General features: G+C 33.4%; 2 protein-coding genes across 3 annotated transcripts; both read right to left on the minus strand.

Annotated features, from left to right (window-relative positions):
* Positions 1-5,300: 5,300 nt before the first annotated feature.
* Positions 5,301-6,759, minus strand: LOC123920698 (HMG-Y-related protein A-like). The gene is made up of 2 exons (XM_045972994.1): positions 6,470-6,759; positions 5,301-6,072 (listed from the first exon to the last, which is right to left on the minus strand). The coding sequence occupies exons 1-2, from the start codon at positions 6,518-6,520 to the stop codon at positions 5,524-5,526; spliced, it is 600 nt and encodes a 199-aa protein (XP_045828950.1). The 5' UTR covers positions 6,521-6,759; the 3' UTR covers positions 5,301-5,523.
* Positions 6,760-16,067: 9,308 nt separating this feature from the next.
* Positions 16,068-20,914, minus strand: LOC123920699 (probable myosin-binding protein 4). Of its 2 annotated transcripts, none has more exons than XM_045972995.1 (5): positions 19,363-20,914; positions 19,051-19,257; positions 18,534-18,632; positions 17,066-18,412; positions 16,068-16,406 (listed from the first exon to the last, which is right to left on the minus strand). In XM_045972995.1, the coding sequence occupies exons 1-4, from the start codon at positions 20,606-20,608 to the stop codon at positions 17,073-17,075; spliced, it is 2,892 nt and encodes a 963-aa protein (XP_045828951.1). In that variant the 5' UTR covers positions 20,609-20,914; the 3' UTR covers positions 16,068-16,406; positions 17,066-17,072. The 2 variants fall into 2 exon arrangements, with proteins under 2 accessions (XP_045828951.1, XP_045828952.1); XM_045972996.1 differs by having other exon boundaries at positions 18,534-18,629; positions 19,363-20,826.
* Positions 20,915-22,162: the final 1,248 nt, after the last annotated feature.

Genomic DNA, 22,162 nt, shown 5'->3' on the forward strand with positions numbered 1-22,162 from the left:
TATTGTTTTTCTATCTTATGCCCTCATTTTATCCACCTCTTTCACCACATATTCTCCTAACGAGGAACTCTTAGATGAGCACAAACGCAAATGAAATACATTTAGACACACATACATGAATGGAAAAAAATAAGCTGGCTACTTTAATTTTGTCGAAGATTGGAGTACTGATTAAATACTAGTTCATTACGATCCTTGCACAAAGCATTAATAGAAATGCCAAAAAAGGTCATGCAACTCCAAGACGTATTTTCAATATCTTCATTGTCAATGTTCCATTCAAGCCAATACATGATGAGACCTAAGCTAAAAAAATTTTGCCCAATAATCGGCCTTGATGATTGGGGACCAAAATTCATTGTTTCATCACAATATCTTAAGACATGCATAATAGATGCTGATCCTTCTTGACAACGGGAATAACTACTGTCTTTTGTCATGTTGATTATGTGTTTCTCCTCATTAGTCATAAGTCTTCCATGGACTACTTTCCAAAGAAAAGAACAAATTATGTTGGGACCTTTCCATTTCCAAACCGGCTTGAATAGGTGGAAATCATTTCTCGTTGAGATTTTTGTCCATGAGAATATAATAAGCCGAGTTGATAGAAAACTTACCATCTGTAGAAGTGCAGCCATTTGGGAAATATGAGTGTAACTCTCCAGATGGAGGTTTGACACCATAGATTTTAGTACAAACATCTTTGCATAAAAAAATAGGCAAAGTAGAGATGTGTATTTATATATGTAAGTAATGCGTATTAATATATAGGTCTCCCTAATTTTTTATTTTGTTGATCTTCTTTGATGGGTTTGGTATTGCCCCCCCCCCCCCCCCCCCCCCACGCACCCCCTACCCCATTTTTTTTTTGTTTTCTTATCAATGTTATCTTTAGGGTGTTGTTGGTGATGGAATTCCGACTTTGTTAGGATATCATCAAATCATTATATCAAGGAATCTCTCTAGCAACATTTTAACTTTATTTTAAAAAATGATGAATTAAATATGAATTTTTATATTTTTTGCGCTTAAAATTTTTGTATTTTTTCCCGGTTATCTTTGATAAATTATAAAAATTTCTCTTTCAAAAGGTTAATTTTTTTATCGATAGATGAATTAAATATGAATTTTTGTGAATAACTAATATACACTAGACATAATATCGCTTATAACTATTTTGAAATAACTACTAGGTATACGTGACAAGTTCATCAATACGAAGTATTTTTTTTTAAATAACTATTAAACACAGGATAAAATATTGTTGATAAAAAATTAAATTACGTATATTACACACAAGGAAACAAGGTCTAATGACATTTTACCATTTGTACCCTTACAAAAACTAAAACATTAATTGAATGAATTTTCTCTTTCTAAATAAAGTAAGGATAAAAATGACTTAATATATCGATCTTTATTATTTCTTAATCTGTGTGCAAGTCAGTAGGGCTAAATCAATCTTTATTAATTCTCAAATAAACGCGCAATAAAAAAAATACAGGATATATATTTATCAACGATGCCTAAAGTAACTGCAAGTCAGTAGGAACTCATACTACTACTTCATCCGTTTCAAAATGATAGAAAAATAGTTGTCGATCATATTGTCACATGTAATCTTACCTTACTCTATAGTTATCATACCCTAGACAATAGTTTTTGCAATGACGAATAATTTTATAACGGGACTAATTTCGTACTATACAATATTCGCTCTACAATAAAAAATATCACGGCAACGCTGCGACCCGTGTGTACGCACGGGTATTATGCTAGTAGTTCATTTAACTCTTATAACGTTAAGAGCAACGATTTTTGAGTTTTTTTTTAAAAAAAATATAAGTAAATACTTGTACACAGCAGAGTGATGACCCTGTGTTAAGACTTGAGAGCAGTGATGTTGTATACTTCCTCAGGACATAATGATAAGCAAAAAAACACTTTTAAAATTTATTGAAAAAATAACATATTCAATCTATATTATTAATTAGATACATTATTTTTTAATGTACCTAAAAAGTGGTCTTTTGTTAATAATTGTGTCCGGAGAAAGTATATATTAGATTTTGGTATATTAGATTTTGTGACCAAATTTCGAACAAGCAGCTGACAAAAAACAGAATATTTTTTTAGCTTCAATGCAAAAAATCAACGTTAGAACCCTGAAACACTACAAAAACTCAAACATAGATGTTAGTGATGTTAGCTAGTCCTTACTTTGACTAATAGGCAACGACATGCAATGAAGGGAAGATCTATTTAAGATGTTAGTTTAATGGTCTTTAAGGGTCCGTTTGATTTGCAAAATATAAGTGTTGGACAGAACAGTACATGATAATACAAACAACACAGGATAAAGTTTAAGGTGTTGAACAAATTTTGTCTTTGTACGATGTTTGGTGGACAAAAAGTTATTTTGGTATTTTAGACAATTTGTGCATATGACAAAAAATTGTCATGTGGCTCAGTGGGGCACAAGAATTTAGGTTTTTGTCCAGTTCATTGGCCCTCAGTTTGTCCTGTCCCAGGAACAATTTTGATATCAAACACAGTACAACTGAAGTTGTCCTGTCCAATCGCTTATTTTTTATCAAATCAAAAATAGTTCAATTTCTCTCAAAAAATAATTGTAAAAGTGTTATTAGCATTACTTTAATTAATAAAAATTCTTTCATTTTTCAATTATTATTTTTTAATAAAAAAGAGAAGAGGAGAAATTTTGCAATGTTTATCTTTATCCTCATGTATCTATCATGGAAATGGATTCTGTGCAGTTGATTTTTCTATGCAGTCACTTTATAGTCGTCCGATCGTGATCGGATGATTTAAACAAATACAGTCAATTAATACAACGTTTAAATCATGATCGTCCGATCTTGATCGGACGGCTGTAAATAGTGTGAATGCACGACTGTACCAATAAACCGACTGCAAGAAATCCGGATCCATCTATCATTGCTTCATGCGTTCATTTGACAATGAGCAAAACAATCCCCCACATTTTACAACCAATAAAAACCAAAATCACTTTCAACAACCACCCAAAACCCCCTAGCCAAACCCCAGATAATTTTGGCATCTACAAATTTTAAAATTGTGACACACTCATCTACTAAATTGAAAACTACTCTAATATTTTTGTTTAAATTTTTGGAAGATAGTGTTAAAAATGGTGAACTCTGTCAACAAAAATATTAAAAATTGTGCATCGAATATTTTTGCTAGACAATATACATATTATATATGGATTGCATCTTATATTTTTCAATGAATATTGTATTGCCGTATCGTTAAATTTAAAATTCATATCATCTAGATAATTCATGTAAAAGTTTACAGAAATTTAAAATAATTTGATATGTTATTGAAATTCACCAACATTAAATGTTTAATTTTAAATTTATCGGATAATTTAAAATTTATCATTAAAGGTTTATACACTTTTATTGATAATACTGTTAATTTTAATTGATCTCAATAACATATTAAATTTTATTATTTTACTTTCCTCTCAACTCTACAACTACAAATATGATTTTATTTTTTTTTGTTATTTTTTAATGTGTTTTCTAGAGATAAAACTATTTCTTCAACTAATCTGCAAGCGTGATTTTTTTTAACTATAAAGTTTGTGAACATAATTTTTTTAGCCACACCGATATATCAGGTCTGGATCCGTCCCTGTATCGAATACGTATCGTATCCGATATTTATATCGTGTCCATACTTCATTGGGATTCTCATGGTAGTCAAACTACTATAACAAAGTCATTACTTAGACTACTTTCACGGGTTGTTATGCAAGTCAACTATTATCGTACAGTGACGATCGAAATAGGGCGGTGGATGTTAGATCACCTATTTTTAGTTATTGACACAAAAGACAATGCCAAAACACGTGTGCCTTGGTTGATTCAACAGGGGAAAAAGGCATCCATTCTTTGTTAGCAACGGGCTTCCATGGTTTTCATGTGATTATAGGTACTCTTTTCTTGATCATATGTGGTATTCGCCAATATATTGGTCATCTGACCAAGGAGTATCACATTGGCTTTGAAGGCTGCTTTCAGTTGGTAAAGAAGGGGGATGATCACTACAAGCTATCAGTGTTGTCTTAGATTGAACGTCGACGTCCAAAACAGTATTTTTACAGAAAGCCGACAAGGAATTCCATTAATAACTGGCCGTTTTGATTCTTTGGAACAACTCGATGAATTTAGTCAGGATTTAACCCGAACTGTTCGCCAGATTCCCGCACATTATGCACTCGTTCGCCACTTTGTTTTCAACTTTCCCACCTCCTGGGCGAGACAAGCTACCAGCGCTCAGCCCTATGCCAGAAAGAGATTGAGGGCACATTCCAACCGGCTAAGAAAATTATTCTCTTTTTTCACCAATGAACATCTACCTTTCGTCTGTAACGTGCATTTTTTGCTTTATTTAATAGACCTGATTCTCATGGCGGTCAACAAAATTCGAATGAACAATAAAGTTATGACTACTTTCAATGAGGTCAATCCCTAAAATTTAATCTCATTTAGATCACAAATATATGCAGCATGTTTCTAACAACTGCGGCAAAAAACCACCACAAAAGAGAAGCTAGGTATTGATGCGCCGCAACGCATAAGTTTGATATTGTAGCGTCTTAAAAATATACAAGATTGAAATTAAATCCCATTAGATTTAATCATTGGTCACTCAATTTTGATTCCAAAATTATACTAATAGATCACCATCACCTCACAAATTTGACCAAAGGTATCAATCTCTGTCCGTGTGAGACACAGATGATGCAAGAAGGGGACACAAATTGCAGAGAGGTCAACCCAAATCAAGAATTTGAGAAAATATATGTCGTGGTGTACGAGGTTCTTTCAAAGATTTTTTTTCAGATCTCAAGCAGTGTCCAAATTCCTTTCCCTATCTATAGCTACAGTACTTCATAATTCTTGAAGCATCCCCTTGTTTTTAAAATCCAAGTTACTCCTATCCTAAATCACATTATGACAAAAAAAATTATTTTTTTCATATGAAATTAAGATCTAAAAAACACCCTTTTCCACATGAATTATGACACAACTTTTGAAATCAAAATGAGATCTAAAAATGACCCATTTCCACATTATGAATTATGCATAATTTTTTAAAATCAATCGAGATCTACAAAAACACCCTTTTCCAAATTATGCAACATTTTTTAGATCCAAAAAAAATACCCTTTTCAACATTATGAATTTCTTTAAAAGTTATACTAGTAATTTGAGAACATAACAAAAAAAAACAAGATCATAATATCAGCACAAAGTCACTGTCCTCATTGACACTTAGAAAAACCCAACAAAACCCATCTCATAAACTAAACTACCACTACATCAATTTTACAAAGGCAATTACTTCACATTAATGACATGACACATAATAATAATAATCATAAGACCAAACCCACTTCTACACATCATCACTAATTCATCTTAATCTTATCTTAATGATAGATTAAGACACCATCTATCATCTATCTTATGATTCAACACTCACTTCTGTCATTTGTGGCTTCACCTTAGGAGGCCTACCCCTTCCTCTTGAAGTTGGAACAGCAACAGCAGCAACACTTGGACCATCAACATCATCAGCTTCAGCATCACCACCAGCACCGCCGCCACTTGGATTTGAAACATCCTCAGTTCTTGCAACCTTCTTTGGCCTACCTCTAGGTCTACCACTTCCAGAAGAAACCTTAGGAGGCTTAGGTGGGGCATTAGGGTCCTTTGGAGGACGACCTCTTGGTCTTGGTGGGGAAAAAACAGTTGCTGGTGGTGGAGCCAATGGATCTTTTGGCTTTGGTGGCCTACCACGTCCTCTCTTTGGTGGTGCACTTGGATCAGGTTTCATGTAGTTGTTCTTTGCAAAAACAAGATCACCATTTTCTTTCATTTGGTTCAGATGATTTGAAAGAACAATTGAATGACCTTCTGGTAATTCACCATAGATTGATTCTATGTAGTTTGATATTGCTGATTTGTTTGAACCAGTTGGTTCATTCAGTGCTTCCAGTGCCTTCAGTATCATCTGCATAAAATAAAAAAATCATCAACAGTGTCAAAATAAAGATTCAATTTTTTTCACTAAATTTTCTACCATGTTGTGAAAATCATGTAACATGTTAATGGGTTTTTGAGAAAACAAAGAATTCAAGTTTAATTTAGCTGAAATTCATGAGATGAAAGTAAAAAAATCATTTTTTTCTAATTGCCTAAATTCTTGAAAAACCCTAAAAAAATTCCTTTAATTGATTAAAAACAAACTAAAGATTATAATTTGGTGAGAAAAATAAAATACCCAAGTAAGTAAAAATGGTTAGATCAGTGTAAAAATTTCAACTTTACTAAGAAATATTATTCTACAAGGTTAATTTTCTAGGAAAAATAATTAAAAAGAGGGAAATTGATTTTGGGGGTGAATTTACCTCAGGGTATGGAGGAAGTGACTGAGGCTTATTAACCTCTTGAGTAGCCATTGAAGTTGCAAAATAGTGAGAAAAATAAAAGAGCTAAAAAATTGAAGACTAAAATTTTGAGGAAGTTGGAAAATTTTATGAGAAATGAGATTTTGTTTTTGATGTGTGTGTTTGTTACAAGATCTGAGGATTGAATTTAAAGGAAGATAAATGTATTAAAGATTGGAAAGAAATTAAATATATTAAAAAAAGCTTACTCCTCTTTTTCCCAACCTATATCTTGTGTTCTTCTAAACAAGAAAATGAACGGCTAGGAATTAATAAAATGATGATGATCTGATGGTTGAGATTCTATTGTGGAGAATATCACATGGATTGATGACATGGCAAGTGTGTGTTAGTTCACAGAAATATTTGGAGGTACCTACTGTCTTTTGCATGCTTTGTTCTTTTGGATGAGGTTATCTGATGTAGACTATCTCAATTTTGAATATTTTAATATTTTTTAATTAATGAGAGTTTTTTTTTTTTTTTTTGACTAAACATTTATGGAGAGTTGAAAATGTATTCATTGTTTTTTTTTAAAATTCTAAAGGATATTATTTAATTAGTTGTTCAATCAATAAAAAAATATACCTTTTTTATAATTTTGATTTGACTGAAATTTTAATTATATTTAAAAAATTAAATTAATTTTTTTTAAATTAAAAGAATAAGTTTTTCAAAGTCATGTTGATTAAAATATCATTGAATATGACAAAATAAAAAATATTTAATTATAAAAACAAGAAAATAATTATAAAAAGAATAAATATATTTGCATTCCACATAATATGAGAAGGAAATAATATATATTAGGTTCCGTTTAATAAAAAATACTCTGAGGTCCTTAATATAGAAAAATTTTACTTTTTAGATTCATGGAATTATTAATGTATTTGGTCTAAAAAATGGACCAAATACATCAATCATTCTTTGAATCTAGAAAACAAAAGTTTTCTTATATAAGAGACTAGAGGGAGTAATTACTAAAATAAATTGGATATTAGTACTCTTTAGACAAAGAACAATGTCATATCATATTTTTATATTAATTTATATTAAAATAAATTTAATTTTAAATAAATTTTTCCCACAGGGTACTAGTACCAAACAAAATATTGGGGTACCTAAGAGATAATTTTTTGGGAAGCACTGACGTCTTAAATAGATTCTCGCGTTTTAATAAGTCGGAGTCAAAAGTTGATATTGAATACATTATTTTTTGTGATCTTCGCTGATTTTCAGTATAAAAGTTTGAAATTTCTTACTTCATAGCGTAATATGGCATAAAATTTATCAAAGTGACGCATTTTAGAATCGTTTTGTCAAACTAAAAATGGTGTCAGTCGTACATGAAAAGTATAGAAAGCATGACAATGGGGTAGAGCAGGGAAGGATTTTGTCATTCCCAAACTTGTTTAATAGTCAACTTAAAAAAATAAATAAAAATTATAGGTTTCAATTTGGTCACTTACGTTTATTTTATGTTTCAATTTGGCCTCTTACGTTTAAAACGTATTAATTTGGTCTCTTACGTTTTTACCGTTTGCATTAGTTAGTTAGTTTTGTCACATGTGACAACCAGTTTGCATATGTGGACAGACACGTGGACACTTGGACACACTGATACGTATATAGTTCAAACGGTGTTAGTGACAAACTTAACGGAAATGACTAAATTGAAACCTATTGGAAATGTAAGGGACCAAATTAATATTTTTTAAACGTAAGAGACCAAATTGAAACCTAAAATAAACGTAAGGGACCAAATATGTAGTTAAGCAAAAAAATATATGAATGTAATTTAATAATTTGTTCAAGGGTTTCTAATTTAAGTAAAATTTATTTTTGATTTAAACGGAGCGGGTTCACTTACGAGTTCGGGGTTGGTATCAATGTCCCAGTTACCCACTCCAAACCCTTGTCATTTTTGGGAGGTGCCGACCTCTTAAATAGATTCTCGCATTTTAATGAGTCAGAGTCAAAAGTTGAAATTGAATGCACTGTTTTTTGTGATCTTCGCTGATTTTTTGTATAAAATTTTGAAATTTCATTTACTCCATGGCGTAATATGGCATAAAATTTATCAAAGTGACACATTTTAGAAACGTTTTACCATAATAAAAATGGCGTCAGTCGTACATGAAAAATATAGTTTTTGTTTTTATTTCTGAAAGTCTTGCATAACAGCATAGTAATAGTTAGGCTAAATTGGACAATTGGTCCCTTAACTTATTTATTAGTTTCATATTGGTCCCTTAACTAATTAACGTTACAAATTGATCGATCCCTTAACTTTTAATTATGTTTGTCATATTGGTCCTTTCCGTTAGTTTTTCTCAAAAAACGTTAACTTTCCTTACTTGGCTACGTAACACGCTGAAATGAGTTGTATGTTGAAAACGTGTCATTAGCCATTTTCTAACGTTAATATATTTTTGAGAAAAACTAAAGAAAAGGACCAATATGACAAACAAAATTAAAGTTAATGCACCAATTTATAACGTTAATTAGTTAAGGGATCAATGTGAAACTAATAAATAAGTTAAGGGACCAATTTGTAACGTTAATTAGTTAACGGACCAATTGTCCAATTTAGCCTAATAGTTAAGGAAACCGAAAAAGTAACTTTAATGTAGGCATGACAATGAGGTAGGGTAGAGACCAATTTTACCATCTTAATGACAGTAAATTATATGATGTTTTTAGTAGTATTTTAGGATAGTTTTTAGTAGCTTTAGTAGCAATTGAAGACCAAAAGCAAGCAAAAACCTAGAGAAATGAAGTTACTTGGCCAAGAAGCAAGAAAAGTAAAAAAAAAGCATCAAAAAGGGCAAAAAAGGAAAAAATTGAAGAATTCATCAGACCATGATGAGGACCATTGCAGCACGATGAGAAGTCGGTTAAAAAAATAAAACAAATCAATCCATCGTAGCACGATGGATCGCATCGTGGCCACGATGAGCAGATTTACAAGCCATCGTGGGTACGATGTGCACGATGGATACGATGGAAAAGCCCAAATCCATGAAAAAACTATAAATAGAGCTCTCCTCCTTCACAATTATTCATTCAGAAATATTGAGAACTATTCAATATTCAAAGAGAATTAAGAGAACTCTAAGGAGGAGGCAAGGAGGGCTGAGGGAGCTCCGAAGCAATAAGGTTTCTTTCTTTTATTGTCTTTGTAATTTTATTTTCCTAGATTAGATCGAGTAGATGAACTCCCTTATGAATGCTTGAGAACATGTAATCTGGTTCGAAAAAGATTATATTCAATTGTTATTTGTTATTATCTATAATTGTCTTGTTTTAATGCTTTGTTCTAAAGCTTGACCAAATTATAGAACGAACCCATAGGAATTAGCTGATCATGTGACAACAGACTAATAGGCCCGAACCTAAAGACAATTCAACCAACCTAAATGAGACCATTAAATTCAGTATCTGCGGTTGGGGGCAGGATTAAGAATTACACTTAGTTAAATTCTGCATGATTAGGGTTAATCAAACAAGGTAGGAGAACACGTGACAACTTGTTACAGGATAAAGAAACGTGACAAACAAGGGGGAAACCTACCAGCGGTTGACTAAATTCTTTTCAAATTGCAATAGAAATAAAGAACTGTAGCACTGAACTTATTTTAATAGAAATTAATCTGTTGGATTGAATAATAAATAATGAGGCAGGTAAAATGCCACTTACCGAGCAGGAGTAAGGGAGTGATTCGAAACCCTTAATCACCCCTTGAATCTTTTTTTGAACAAGCCAAAATGAGATATATTAACACAAACAGCCTCCCCAACACAAGACGTACCGAGGTAGACTACAATAGTTTACAAATAGTCAGATAATCAAAACCATAAAACAAATCATACAAGGCCCAAACAAAGTAAAGGACTAGACCACCAGCTATAGTAGTTCGAAGCTAACATAATATTCGTCGTCTTTAACCACCTAAAAGAAAAAAACATGATCTTGTCCAACAAAACATGATACGTGTCAGTTGAGCCTTTGAACAATCGATGGTTTCTCTCCGTCCATACAACTCAAACGTAAGCAAGCCAAATGAGCTGCAGGAAAGATCGGCGCGCTCGAGATCCGCCTGGTGAATATGTAAACTGGACAAAGTAATCACGTAGTGTAGTGAACTCCACCAAAGAAATGTCAATCCACGAGCGAACTAAATCCCAAAGAGGTCCAACAGTGCTACAGGAAATGAATAAATGACGGGCCGACTCTACCTCTCCACATCCAAAACACAAGTGTGAACAGTAGGAGATAAAACACTTCGAGCAACCAGGTTTAGTTTCATGGGTAACCTGTCACGCAATAAACGCCACGCCAAAATGAAGACCTTCAAAGGAACCTGAGGGTGCCAGATGAGGTTTTCCGCAACATCCATATTAACCGAATCAAGAGAAGTCAGAAGCTTATATGTTCCCCTAACGGTATAGCCTGTATCAAGATCTGGGCGCCACTGCCACCTGTCAGTCAACTAAGCCTGCAAGGAAATGGTAAGAAGTAAAGACTAACAGTCTCCCAACATCTCCTCCTCCCACGCCCTCAGCTGCCTCCTCCACTCCCACGCCTCCCCATCCACCCTCACCATAAAGCAAACATCTCTGCCACCGTACGCGGTTTACTCGCACATCCTTTTAATTTAATTGCTATTTATTTAATTGTTATTTATTTTATTCCTCTTTATTTTTATTTGTCAAAACTTTTTCAAACCAACAAAGCGAATGCAAAGCATATTTACTTTCTAAATTCCTAAGCGAAACTAATAGTTTTGCCACAATCACTGTTGAGACGATAACTTACTACTTTATTACTTAATAATAATTTTATAAACTGGCAAATTCCCCATCACATCTGTAAACTCAAACCCATAAAAATCAAATATCCCTGTGTCTGTCCGAATTTTCAACAGGTATGAAAACTATATCCCCAAACCCGTATATGGACGAGGTCAGGTATATATCCTCATCCCACCTCGTCCAACATGAACTTAGGTTGCATTTTGGTATTTTTTAATTAGAAAAAAAGTTAAAAGTTCAAAACTATTTTCTTTCAACAATATAATTTTTTAAGGAAAGAAAAAAATAGATAAAACTACTTGTTTAATTCTCAACTTAAAAATAAAAATAAACATATGAATGTAACACTTTTTAAAATTAAAAATGTATTTTGATATTGGTTCCTTAAACAGTGCTCCGGGGCACCATTTAGCATTTTTCTTATAAAGGTATTCTTTATCAAAAGATTTCCTTACTTCCTTATAGAAAGACTTCAATTAGTAAGCTACCAGAAATTTCTTGCTTGATAGTCTAGAAGGTCAACCTGACTCTCTAGCCCTAAAAGATACTTCTTGCCTTACAGAAGGACTTCCTTGTATGAATTACAAGTTGTTGCCACTAACAGACTAGTTACATGATATCTTAGTGTGATGCAAAATCATGGTCTAGGATTCTAACTCTCATAGAGAGGATTTACAATAATAATCCTATATCAATCTGAGCTTGTATAAAAGACAAACTTAGTTGGTGTACAATGATCAAAATAACTATCAACATAGAGGATAAAACTAAAGCTCGTAGACCATTTTGTTCTTGGCTTTTTAAGATTCTTCTAGAGAATCAAGAACATGTCTTTTACATATCAATTAAGAAGTTGAATGCTTAATATTAACATTAATACATTCGTTCCAATACCTCTGATATATCTCTAAGTGCTTTTGATATGTCATCATCATAAGATGCATTAAATGTGTACTATTCACATCTATAAAGCTCAAAGCATAAGCACTCTAGTGCGTTTCCACCTGGAAAAAAAGATCATGAAATTCACTTGTTGAATTGTCATGATTTGCAGAGTGTTCTTGGTACATTGAAGATTCGGGTGCATAGAATGGAAACACTCTTTTAAGGTTTACACAATTGACCAGATTGTATACCTTGGTGAGTTCATTGGTGATTTCCATTCATTCAGTGTATGTGTGTTCTTCACACATATCTTACTCAATGATGACAATAATGTATATGATGTTTTTAAGTTTATTTTAAGTCATTTTAGTAGTTTTAGAGAGCCAAACATGAAAAAATACCTAAGGAATGAAGTTACTTGAAGAAGAAGAAAAGGTCAAAAGAAATTACACAAAAAGAAGCAAAAATAAAAAATGCTCTGAAGCCATCCTGCCACGATGGGATGCATCGTGCCACGATGAGAACAAATATTTGACGAAGATCTACAGCCTGCATTGTGTCACGATGGGAAGTTTGTGAAGGATCATGCTACAATGGGCACGATCGTGGCACGATGAGCGCGAGTTTGGAGCACAAGAAATCCTATAAATAGAGCTCCAAGCCACCATAATTCACACCAATTCAAGAATCCAAGGATCAACATAAGAGAACGCAAGGAACATAAGGAAAGCAATCTCCCTACTATTGGGAGTAGTTCTTCTAGCGCTTTAAAGAGGTTACTTTGTATGTGTAATTTTCTAAACTCCTTGTTATATTACTTGCAATTCAATTTATTATCTTTAAGGGTCTTGCTAACGTGTGCCCTAATGTTATCTTTTCCCTATTATCTCTATTCTTCATGTTATATTCATAGGTAGACGTATATATGAATTATTCTCAAGAATTATCTGTCTAGTAATATAGATTTTAAATCTTGATCTGTGATAATTAATCTAACTGGCACTAGGGATAGTAACATTGAACTCGAGGTTAGAGACTATAGAATTAACGCTCACGTAACCAATGTTTTCATAAATTCCAACTTTGTCTATGAAAGTAGTGGGTGTCTTTAATTGAATATGGTGATTTCAGTATGCGAAAGAATATCTCACTACTTTTGGGTTAATTCATCATGATAATAAAGGGAATTCCAAGAGATATAACGCTATATTACCAAATAGGAATATGAGAGGAATTCGAAATAACCTAACCAACTTTCTCATCTTGAATTTCTCAATATCTCAAACTCATCTTTAAAAACAACTTTCAACATACAATCTTTAATTTCAGTTTAATTCCTAAATTAAAACTATTTACTTTGTTACACAATATCCGTGACGAATCTATATAGATATTATTACTTGACGATAAAACTGGCACACTTGCCAAGGGTCGCATCACTCACTCATTCACACATTTTTGTGTGTTTTCTAAGACACTTTTGTGAGTTTTTTTTTTTTTTTACACACGCGTATTACAACTCTTCTATTTATAGACAACTAGACTAGATAAAAAGAGTTGTTGTGATAGCCGTTGCCACTGATAGTACGATCGTTGGTGAAGAGATTGAATACCTCGTACTATATTTGTCTTTTTGTGCAACCGGCGCATGTGTCATTTTCATAGGATCACACTCTTGTACTATCCATGATTTGCGTGATATGACCGTTAGAAGGAAATATTCTTCTTTGTATGATCATTCCTTTGATCATAAGATGTAATCCTGATTAATAATTTGGCAAGTGAACCAAACTATAATAATTCGTATACAAAGGGATTGTTCTTATTTTCAACTAAGTGTATGTTTGGTTTCAATTCTGGAGCATCCAGAATTGATTCTGGACGTGTAGAATTGATTCTGACTTGTTTGGTTTCTCAAAAGTAGAATTGATTCTGCCTCCAGAATTGATTCTACTTGAAGCTAGAAATCGTAGCTTCTGATTCTAGAATTGATTTTTACACTCAAATTTTTTGTTCAACTCACTTTTTCATGAATATATCCAAACATAAACCACTTCAGCTTAAAATCAATTTTGGGCAGAATCAATTTTACAGAATCAATTCTGCCAAAATCAATTCTCTCCGCCGCAGAACCAAACACACGCTAAACAATTAAATAAATTTAGGATTAATAATTAAAATGCAAGATTTTTTTTTTTAGAGAATTGTTCCCTATTTGGTACTCTAGGTTCTAGCCATCAACAATAAAACCCTTATAAGCACGACAATATAACAAAATAGGTCGAGTCCAATTCTTGGCTCATCTATCCCGTTTATGTAATAAAGTATCTTAATTCCTTAGACGAAACTAATGTTATCAAAAACATTAACGAACGTTATATTAACAATCATGTCAATTAATTCTATATTCCTATAGCAATTACAATGACAAACAATTAATGTAGTTCTGGAATCCTAGGATCAATAATGATTTATAACTTAAAATCAATTCGAAAGTGATTAATTAACGAAAAACAATAAACATAAAATTAATTGAATAATTATAAGTTTTTATTGAATAAATTAGAAAACACGTATTTACATTGTTCAAATAGTTTCAAAGAGACCTTGTTTTCTTTTTTTTCTTTTCCAATCGCTAGTTATTCATAACGGTAACAATAAGCAACATAGAAAATGAAATTAAATCAAACAACATGGTAAGCCGTTCTCTTCTTTCTATTCTCCAGCGCAGCTTTTTTTTCGTTTCTATCTGTAGTGTGCGTGATGATCCCCTTGATGTGTGTTGATCTTTTCTTTTATATTGAAACCAGCAAGCATAAATCCAATGTCTTCCATTTGTTTCACATAAGCCCATCACTTTACACTATAATATGCGCTAAATAATTGTTGAATATGTTGGTTGTTGTGTTGTTGTGTTGGAAGTCTCACATTGCTTAGGTTCCCGGGATGTGAAGTGTATAAATATGTAAGGGCAACCTCACATTTGAGTTAGCTTTTGGGGTTGAGATCCAAGCATATTTAACAATGTCAATAATATATATAAATATTATAGTATATAATATGATATTTAATATATAAAGTAAAAGAAAAAGAAATTATTAATGTTTGGATTTAAACTATATATGTTGTTATATATATATCCATAAAAACGCATTACAAAGAGGGAAGTTGTAGAACACATGGTGGAAACATCAAGAAGTGATTAAGGTTTATTTGAGTTCTAGCATTGGAGGACACATGAATATAGCTAGAGTGGGAGAATGTAAGCGCAATGTGTGTCATTTATTGTGGCAATGGAGAAATAATGAAAAGCATACTAGCCATTTTATGAGGCCAAAGTGCACCAGCCACGGTAGTTTTGCAGAGACAGCAGAGTTGCATGGTTGTAAGATTCATTAGGTGGGAGTCACCACCGATGGGTTGATTTAGGCTCAACACCGAGGGATCGTGTCGTGAGGATGAATTTATTGGTTGTGGTGGTATCATTAGGGGTAACAAAGGTGAGTGGTTAGAGGTAGTTTTGCAAAATTTATTGGACAAGGTAATGCATATATAGTGGAATTGTGGGGAGTATTGGAAGACCTTTAAGTATACTAGAAGTTTAAACTTCCATTGTGGTGAGAGCTATTACTTGTAATGGTGGTGGAAGAATGAGCTAGAGATCATTAGTGGATAAGGTCCGTAGGCTAATTGATTTGGATTGACGGGTTGTGGTGAAACATTCATATCGCGAAGCAAATTAATGTGCGAATGCATCAGTTTAGAAGTATGAGTTTAGAACAATCATCAAAATTTTGCATGTCCTATATATGCATACTTATAATTTATACCGTTTGAATGTGTACTATCAAAAACATGAAAGTTTTTTTAGTAGCAAAGTCAAAGTAGCGTCCATTTATACACATTGATCCACACATGATTTTCTCTTGGAGAGACCAAATGATGATGTTCCTTCTCCTCTCTTTCAACATAATGGGCCTCATACAATTTTTAATTGTAAATAGCCCAAACTCACAGCTTAGATATGATATGAACACATACTTTAAATTTGTAGTATGCACATCACCAATTCAACAAACCATTACATGACACTAGAAATAACTTTTGGTTAGCATGCTTCTACATGAAGCACTTTGAGAATTGACTCTCTGAAATCCTACATGTGTATTTTCATCATGATCACCTCCAACATAGCAAGCTGCAATGTAATGCAATGAAATGTCAAATATCTTCCTATTATGAAGCATTGATGCTAAGATAAAAAAATTGCACTCATCTCCCTTAAATTTGTCTAAATAACACATACACCCTTTATTATTTTATAATAAAAAAATACCGGCATTCACCCGTTTAACACTCATCTCCCCTCAATTAGATGTAGAGCTGTAAATTTAGGGGCGACCCAAAGGACTGTGCATTAAGCTGGACCAGTCTCTTTAATTACATGCCTAAAATATTTGGGTCAATTTGGTCCGACCCGACTGGCCCAATGGACTTGGGGCCCTTTTATATTTATGGGATAATTGAAACTGTTTACTTGTTAAAAATCCGAATTTGGCCCGGCCTAGCTTATTAGGCTTGATTGGGCCGCTAAATACGTGATTCAAAGAATCCATCGATTGGCCCCACCCAATCTGGTTTTTTGGCCTGCTTGGCTATGGTTAGTCAGCCGTGCGGACCGATTTGGCAACTCAAACTAGAGGCGATGTGTGTTTCACTTAAACAAACCACAGGGGAGGATGGTAAATAGATAACAAATGAAAGTGGTGAGTTTTTGTTTAAAAAGTAGTAGTAGTAGTAGTAGTAGTAGTAGTAGTATTGTGTTATTTAAGCATTCTTTAAGGTAAATGCATATACCTTATGCCTACAAGTCTTTGCTTGGTGAATGCAACATAACTATACTGGATGGATCATTGTCGAGATCCTTAAGGCGTAGTTCAACATTCTTAAGATCACGAAGATGTTGCAAGATTTCTTGAAGCAAATCTTTTCCTTCATCACCACCATTTTGTATGGATCCCATACAATGTTGTAGAAACTCTCTATCTGTTTCAAGAGCTTGTAACCTGTCGTAAACGCGATCAACTTCTTCTTCAATACACACTTTCATGCTATCCATTTCACTTATTATCGGAACTGTGTTTTGCATTTGCATATCATTTGATCCATTCTCCAATTCTCTGTCATATGCAAATGCTTCTTCATCATTTTCATTGTCAGCTTCATCTAAATATGGAAGTAACTTCTTTGCCAAGCAACCATTAGAATAGTCTTCTTTGTCACCATATCTTGATGAACTCTCTTCAAGAAACTCTTCACCATCTTCCAATGAAACTATCTTTTCCTCTAATGCTTTGAGTTGATCTAAAATAGAAGCTTTTTCTTCCTCAAATTCTTCTAAAGTACTATCAAGTTCACTTACATGTTTTACACAATCTAATGCCATCTCTTCCAACTTAGAAACTGAATCATCAGCATTTTCATTGTTATCGTCTTCCTTTTCTTCATTGTTAAGATCGATCGATAATTCATCGGTGTATCCGGTGTTGCAACAAGAACAAGAAGAGTCTCTACTTCTTACACTTCCATCTTTCATTCTTCTCAACAAACTTAGTTTCTCTTTTGCTTCATATTCCATAACTTTTTCCCTATACTCTTCCAATTCTTTCTCAAGTTCTTGCTTCTCTCGCTCTCTTTTCGTCATTAAATCGTTCAAAAGCTGTAAAGCTTCTTGATCATATTCCGCCTGTTCTTCCATCATTCTTTGGTATTGCAATGCTTCCATCTGCATTGCTGCTTTTTCTTCCTGCAGCCTTGTAATCATTGCCATTGTTTGATTTGTAGCTATGGCTGATGCACTTCTCTCTTCTTCTAGTTCTTGATATATAACACTGAGAGCTCTTTGTTCGTTTTTTAGTGCTGTTTTTAGCCGGTCGATTGTTAACACCGGATCACCGGATTCAACCTCACTTGCAACACTACCATCCACAGATTCTTCTGCTCCTGATTCTCTTTTCTCATACAGCATCAATTTCCTATGCATGTAGAGCATTGCATCTGCTGAAGTAGGAGTTTCAGGAAGTTTATCTTCTTCTACTTCACATGTTTCTGGGCATGATTGATGGATTGTTTCCTCCTCAACATTTTCAAATGATGTTGTTTTCTCAGCCATTTCATTATCATTTACACCGATTTTATCGGTATCTGCATTGTTGTAGCTCAATTTCAGTTTAGAGGTATTGAAAAAGGAAAAATTTGTCTTTGTTCTAGAATTGAATGCTTCATAATTTGATAATGCAAAATTAGTACTAGATGAAAAACTCACATAGATTGTTATTTGCAATGAATTCATCAAATGCATTAGGAACTTCAATGTCATCATCACTTGTAGAAGATTGATCTTCTGGTATGGATTGATCTTCTTCTGATGGAGACAGATTAGATGTGTGAGCAAATGCTGAAATTATGAATGTTTAAGACTATTTGTATAAACAGCTTAATTAAACGCTTATAACACAAACCCTTATCATATAAGTGCTTATGTATAAGCTATTTTTATAACAAAAGATAAAATAAAGTCAAACTATTTTCATATATAAGCTATAAGCTATAAGCTGTTTTCGCTATCCTGAAAAGCTTATGGAAATAAGCTGAAAACAGCTTATATACATGTGATAAGCTGTTTCCATAACCTCTCCCAAATAGTCTCATAAATGCTTATGCTAGTATATGATCTAAGTATGATAAATTAAGTTATTTTATGCAAATATATGATCACAATTAATATTGAACTAGCATAATAAGAGAAATGAAACAACACATTTCATGCAATGTCTTTGTACCTGCTGAAGTATTTTCTTGTTCTTCCATATCTGCTTCTAAACTTTTCTCATCATTCGATAAACTGCGAGACATACTTAGCTTATTCTGAGAAATGAATTTTTCAAAGGCATTTTGAGCTTCAGCATCATCATCATCACTTGATTCAGATTCATCTTCTTCTGTGCATTCATACGAACAGATCCGTTCTTGAGATCGAAAAAGATCAACTGCATGAAACCAAAAACATGTCAATTTATAGTCCCCAATAGAAGCATATTATGCATTTTGTTTTGAAGTGCCAAAAAACTATAAATCAAGCAATTTTTCTGTACCTTGTGCATTATCTGGTTCTTCTGTGACTGCTTCAATACTATTATCATCATTCACAGAAGTTTGAACTACTGAAATCTGATTTAACCCTTCAACTTCCAAAGTTTGAACTACATTCTCATCCATTGAGAGTAAAACTTCCCCTTCTAAGATACTCGGTCGCGGCTCAACTGGTAACTCACTTGCAAAAGTTTGAATCATCTGCTTCCCCTCCTTCGGATCCTCAATCAATTTGCATGATTCAAAATCTACACAAGTGATAGAGTCTATTAACTTAACAGGTATCAACCGGTCGTCGCCACAAGCTACATAATTCTCAAAGTTCATACTGATGATTTCAATTGATCTATCTTCCAAGTGTGAAAGCTTCATAATAGGAGTATCAGAAAATGGATGAATAAAATTATCAGCACCACTTGGATCATCTTTCTTTTCAAAGTGCTTATTGATGATTTCAAGCGATCTATCTTGACAATGTGAAACCTGCATAATAGGAGAATCAGCAACACTTGGATCATCTTTTTCTGCATCCTTTTCATCAGAGTTCAAGTTTGAAACCGAACTCGATCGATCCTCAGCCACTTCTCTAAGGATAAAACTTTCAATATCAAAAAGTATCTGATGCTCATCTGATACCTCATCATCATGATCATGATCATGAACATGTTCTTGTCCATTGTTTATCTCAAATTCAAGATACTTATCACTTTCTTTTTCATCATCTTCAATTGATTCAACAATGAGACAACCTTTGCTTAGATAGTTTCTATCATCCCAAGGAGGGTAAAATTGGTTTTTCAAACACTCATTGCAGCAAGAACACCTATTTAAACTCTCACCATTTTCATCATGTTTTTCAGGACTCACCAATGAAATAAAACCAATCTTATGTCTCATACCAAAGAAATTTTCAACTTCATGATGATTTGGCCTAGATGCCAAGCAATTTTCACACATGCTTTTCACTTCTGATAATCTTTGATGATTTGAGCAGTAACCAAGGTTTGAAATCTCAGCTGCATGAGTCTCACAAACAAGATCAGTATGAACATGATCAAGCCTTGAACAGAAAATACAAGGTGGTTTAAGGCCAAAGAATTTGGCAAATTTTGTGATAAGATAACTAAACAAAGAGTTTAGAAGAAGGAGTAGAATTAAGATCCATTCAAGAAATGCATAAACTAGAATTACAACTATTTTGTTGTTGGTTTTTCTATGTAACATGGTTGCAAACTTGTTAGTAGCCATTGATTTTTCCAACTTTCAAGACAATGTTTTTGTTTTCAATAGTACATAAAAGAAAACAAAACAGGTTGAAAAGAAAAGGCTTCGTAATTGGCAAAAGAAGAAGGGTCAGAGAAACATGGAATGGAAGTGATTCTGTCACTGTAACAGTAATGTTATGGAGAATTAATAATTAACTTTAGGATAAAGTAGATCTTACCAGTGGTATACTATTTATCTTTGGTTATTTCATAGCCCGACATGATTATTAATATTGTTGCATGCAAACTTTATTTTTTTATCTGTCTTACCATATTGTATTATTCTCATATATGTGATTTGTGATTTTACAAAATCTTATGATTATTTAGTATGAAATATGAATGTATAATACTATTCTTGTCTGGGTTCACGAAATCTTTGTGGGGATAATTCTCGAAGAGCAATCTGTTTCTGACAATAGAGAACAGATCAGAATGTAAAGAGGAAGTAATTTTTTCGTTCTTAAAACCGAGGCCAAATGACTCCTTATATAGGAGACCAATAACAGAAAACGAACAGGCACACCTTTTCGGAAAAAACGGTCATGTCTGTTGGGAAAGGGTACGACTATTCAAACGGTCATGTCTGTTGGAAAGGGTACGACTATTCAAACAATCATGTCTGTTGGGAAAGGGTACGACTATTCATGTCCCTTGGACCCTGGCAGTGCGCTGCCCCGCACCCCGCCAGGGGCTACACCCCTTGGAACCCCGTTTCAATTATTCGTATTCAATTACATGTTTGGCTTGACGAGCGTGCACTCCGCACTACCCTGACTCGTTTCAAACTTAACGCATAATTGCATTGGCCTATAGTAAATCACATTACTACCAAAATACATTGTTGATACTAAAATTACCAACAAACTCCCCCCATTTTAGTATAATCCTTGATTTACTTACAGATATAACGATCAAACAGATGCATAAACGAAAATGTCTTGCGATTGAATTTTCATCTTAGTACAAATACACATTCCAAATACTCGAAAATCGGGGTGTCACAATGATTGAACCCGTCAATCCATTTGAATATCTGAAGATATAGTACACATATGTTTCTTACAATACTCTACTATTCATACTTGACACTTTACAAGCCATGTGTCCTTATCCATTAATAAGCATATAGGAAGCCAAGTCCAAGCTTCTTGAAGCGGCAAAACTTCATGCTTACATAGGTGATCCTTTTTAATCTTGCACCTGCATTTGCAATTTTTCAAAAGAACCATTAAAAAGATATACTTTAACCTAACCATCACTTGCAGGTCTGAGCACATACCTTGGGAAGATTAACACAATTGCTCCAATCTTTAATTATGATCTTTCCACATTGAATTCTACTTCTAACGTTGTATTAGAAGGGAATTGGGTATACCATAGCTAATAGATTTAAATGGACTTTAATCCCATCCCAATTACCGACTTCTTCACTAAGTCTCTAGCTAACTCCTTCGTCAAGTGGTCAGCTAAGTTTTGTTGCGACCGAACAAACTCAATAGATATCACCCCATTCATGATTAATTCCCTAATCATA

This window comes from Trifolium pratense, linkage group LG4 (genome assembly GCF_020283565.1).
Source record: "Trifolium pratense cultivar HEN17-A07 linkage group LG4, ARS_RC_1.1, whole genome shotgun sequence".
NCBI classification, from domain to species: Eukaryota; Viridiplantae; Streptophyta; class Magnoliopsida; order Fabales; family Fabaceae; genus Trifolium; species Trifolium pratense.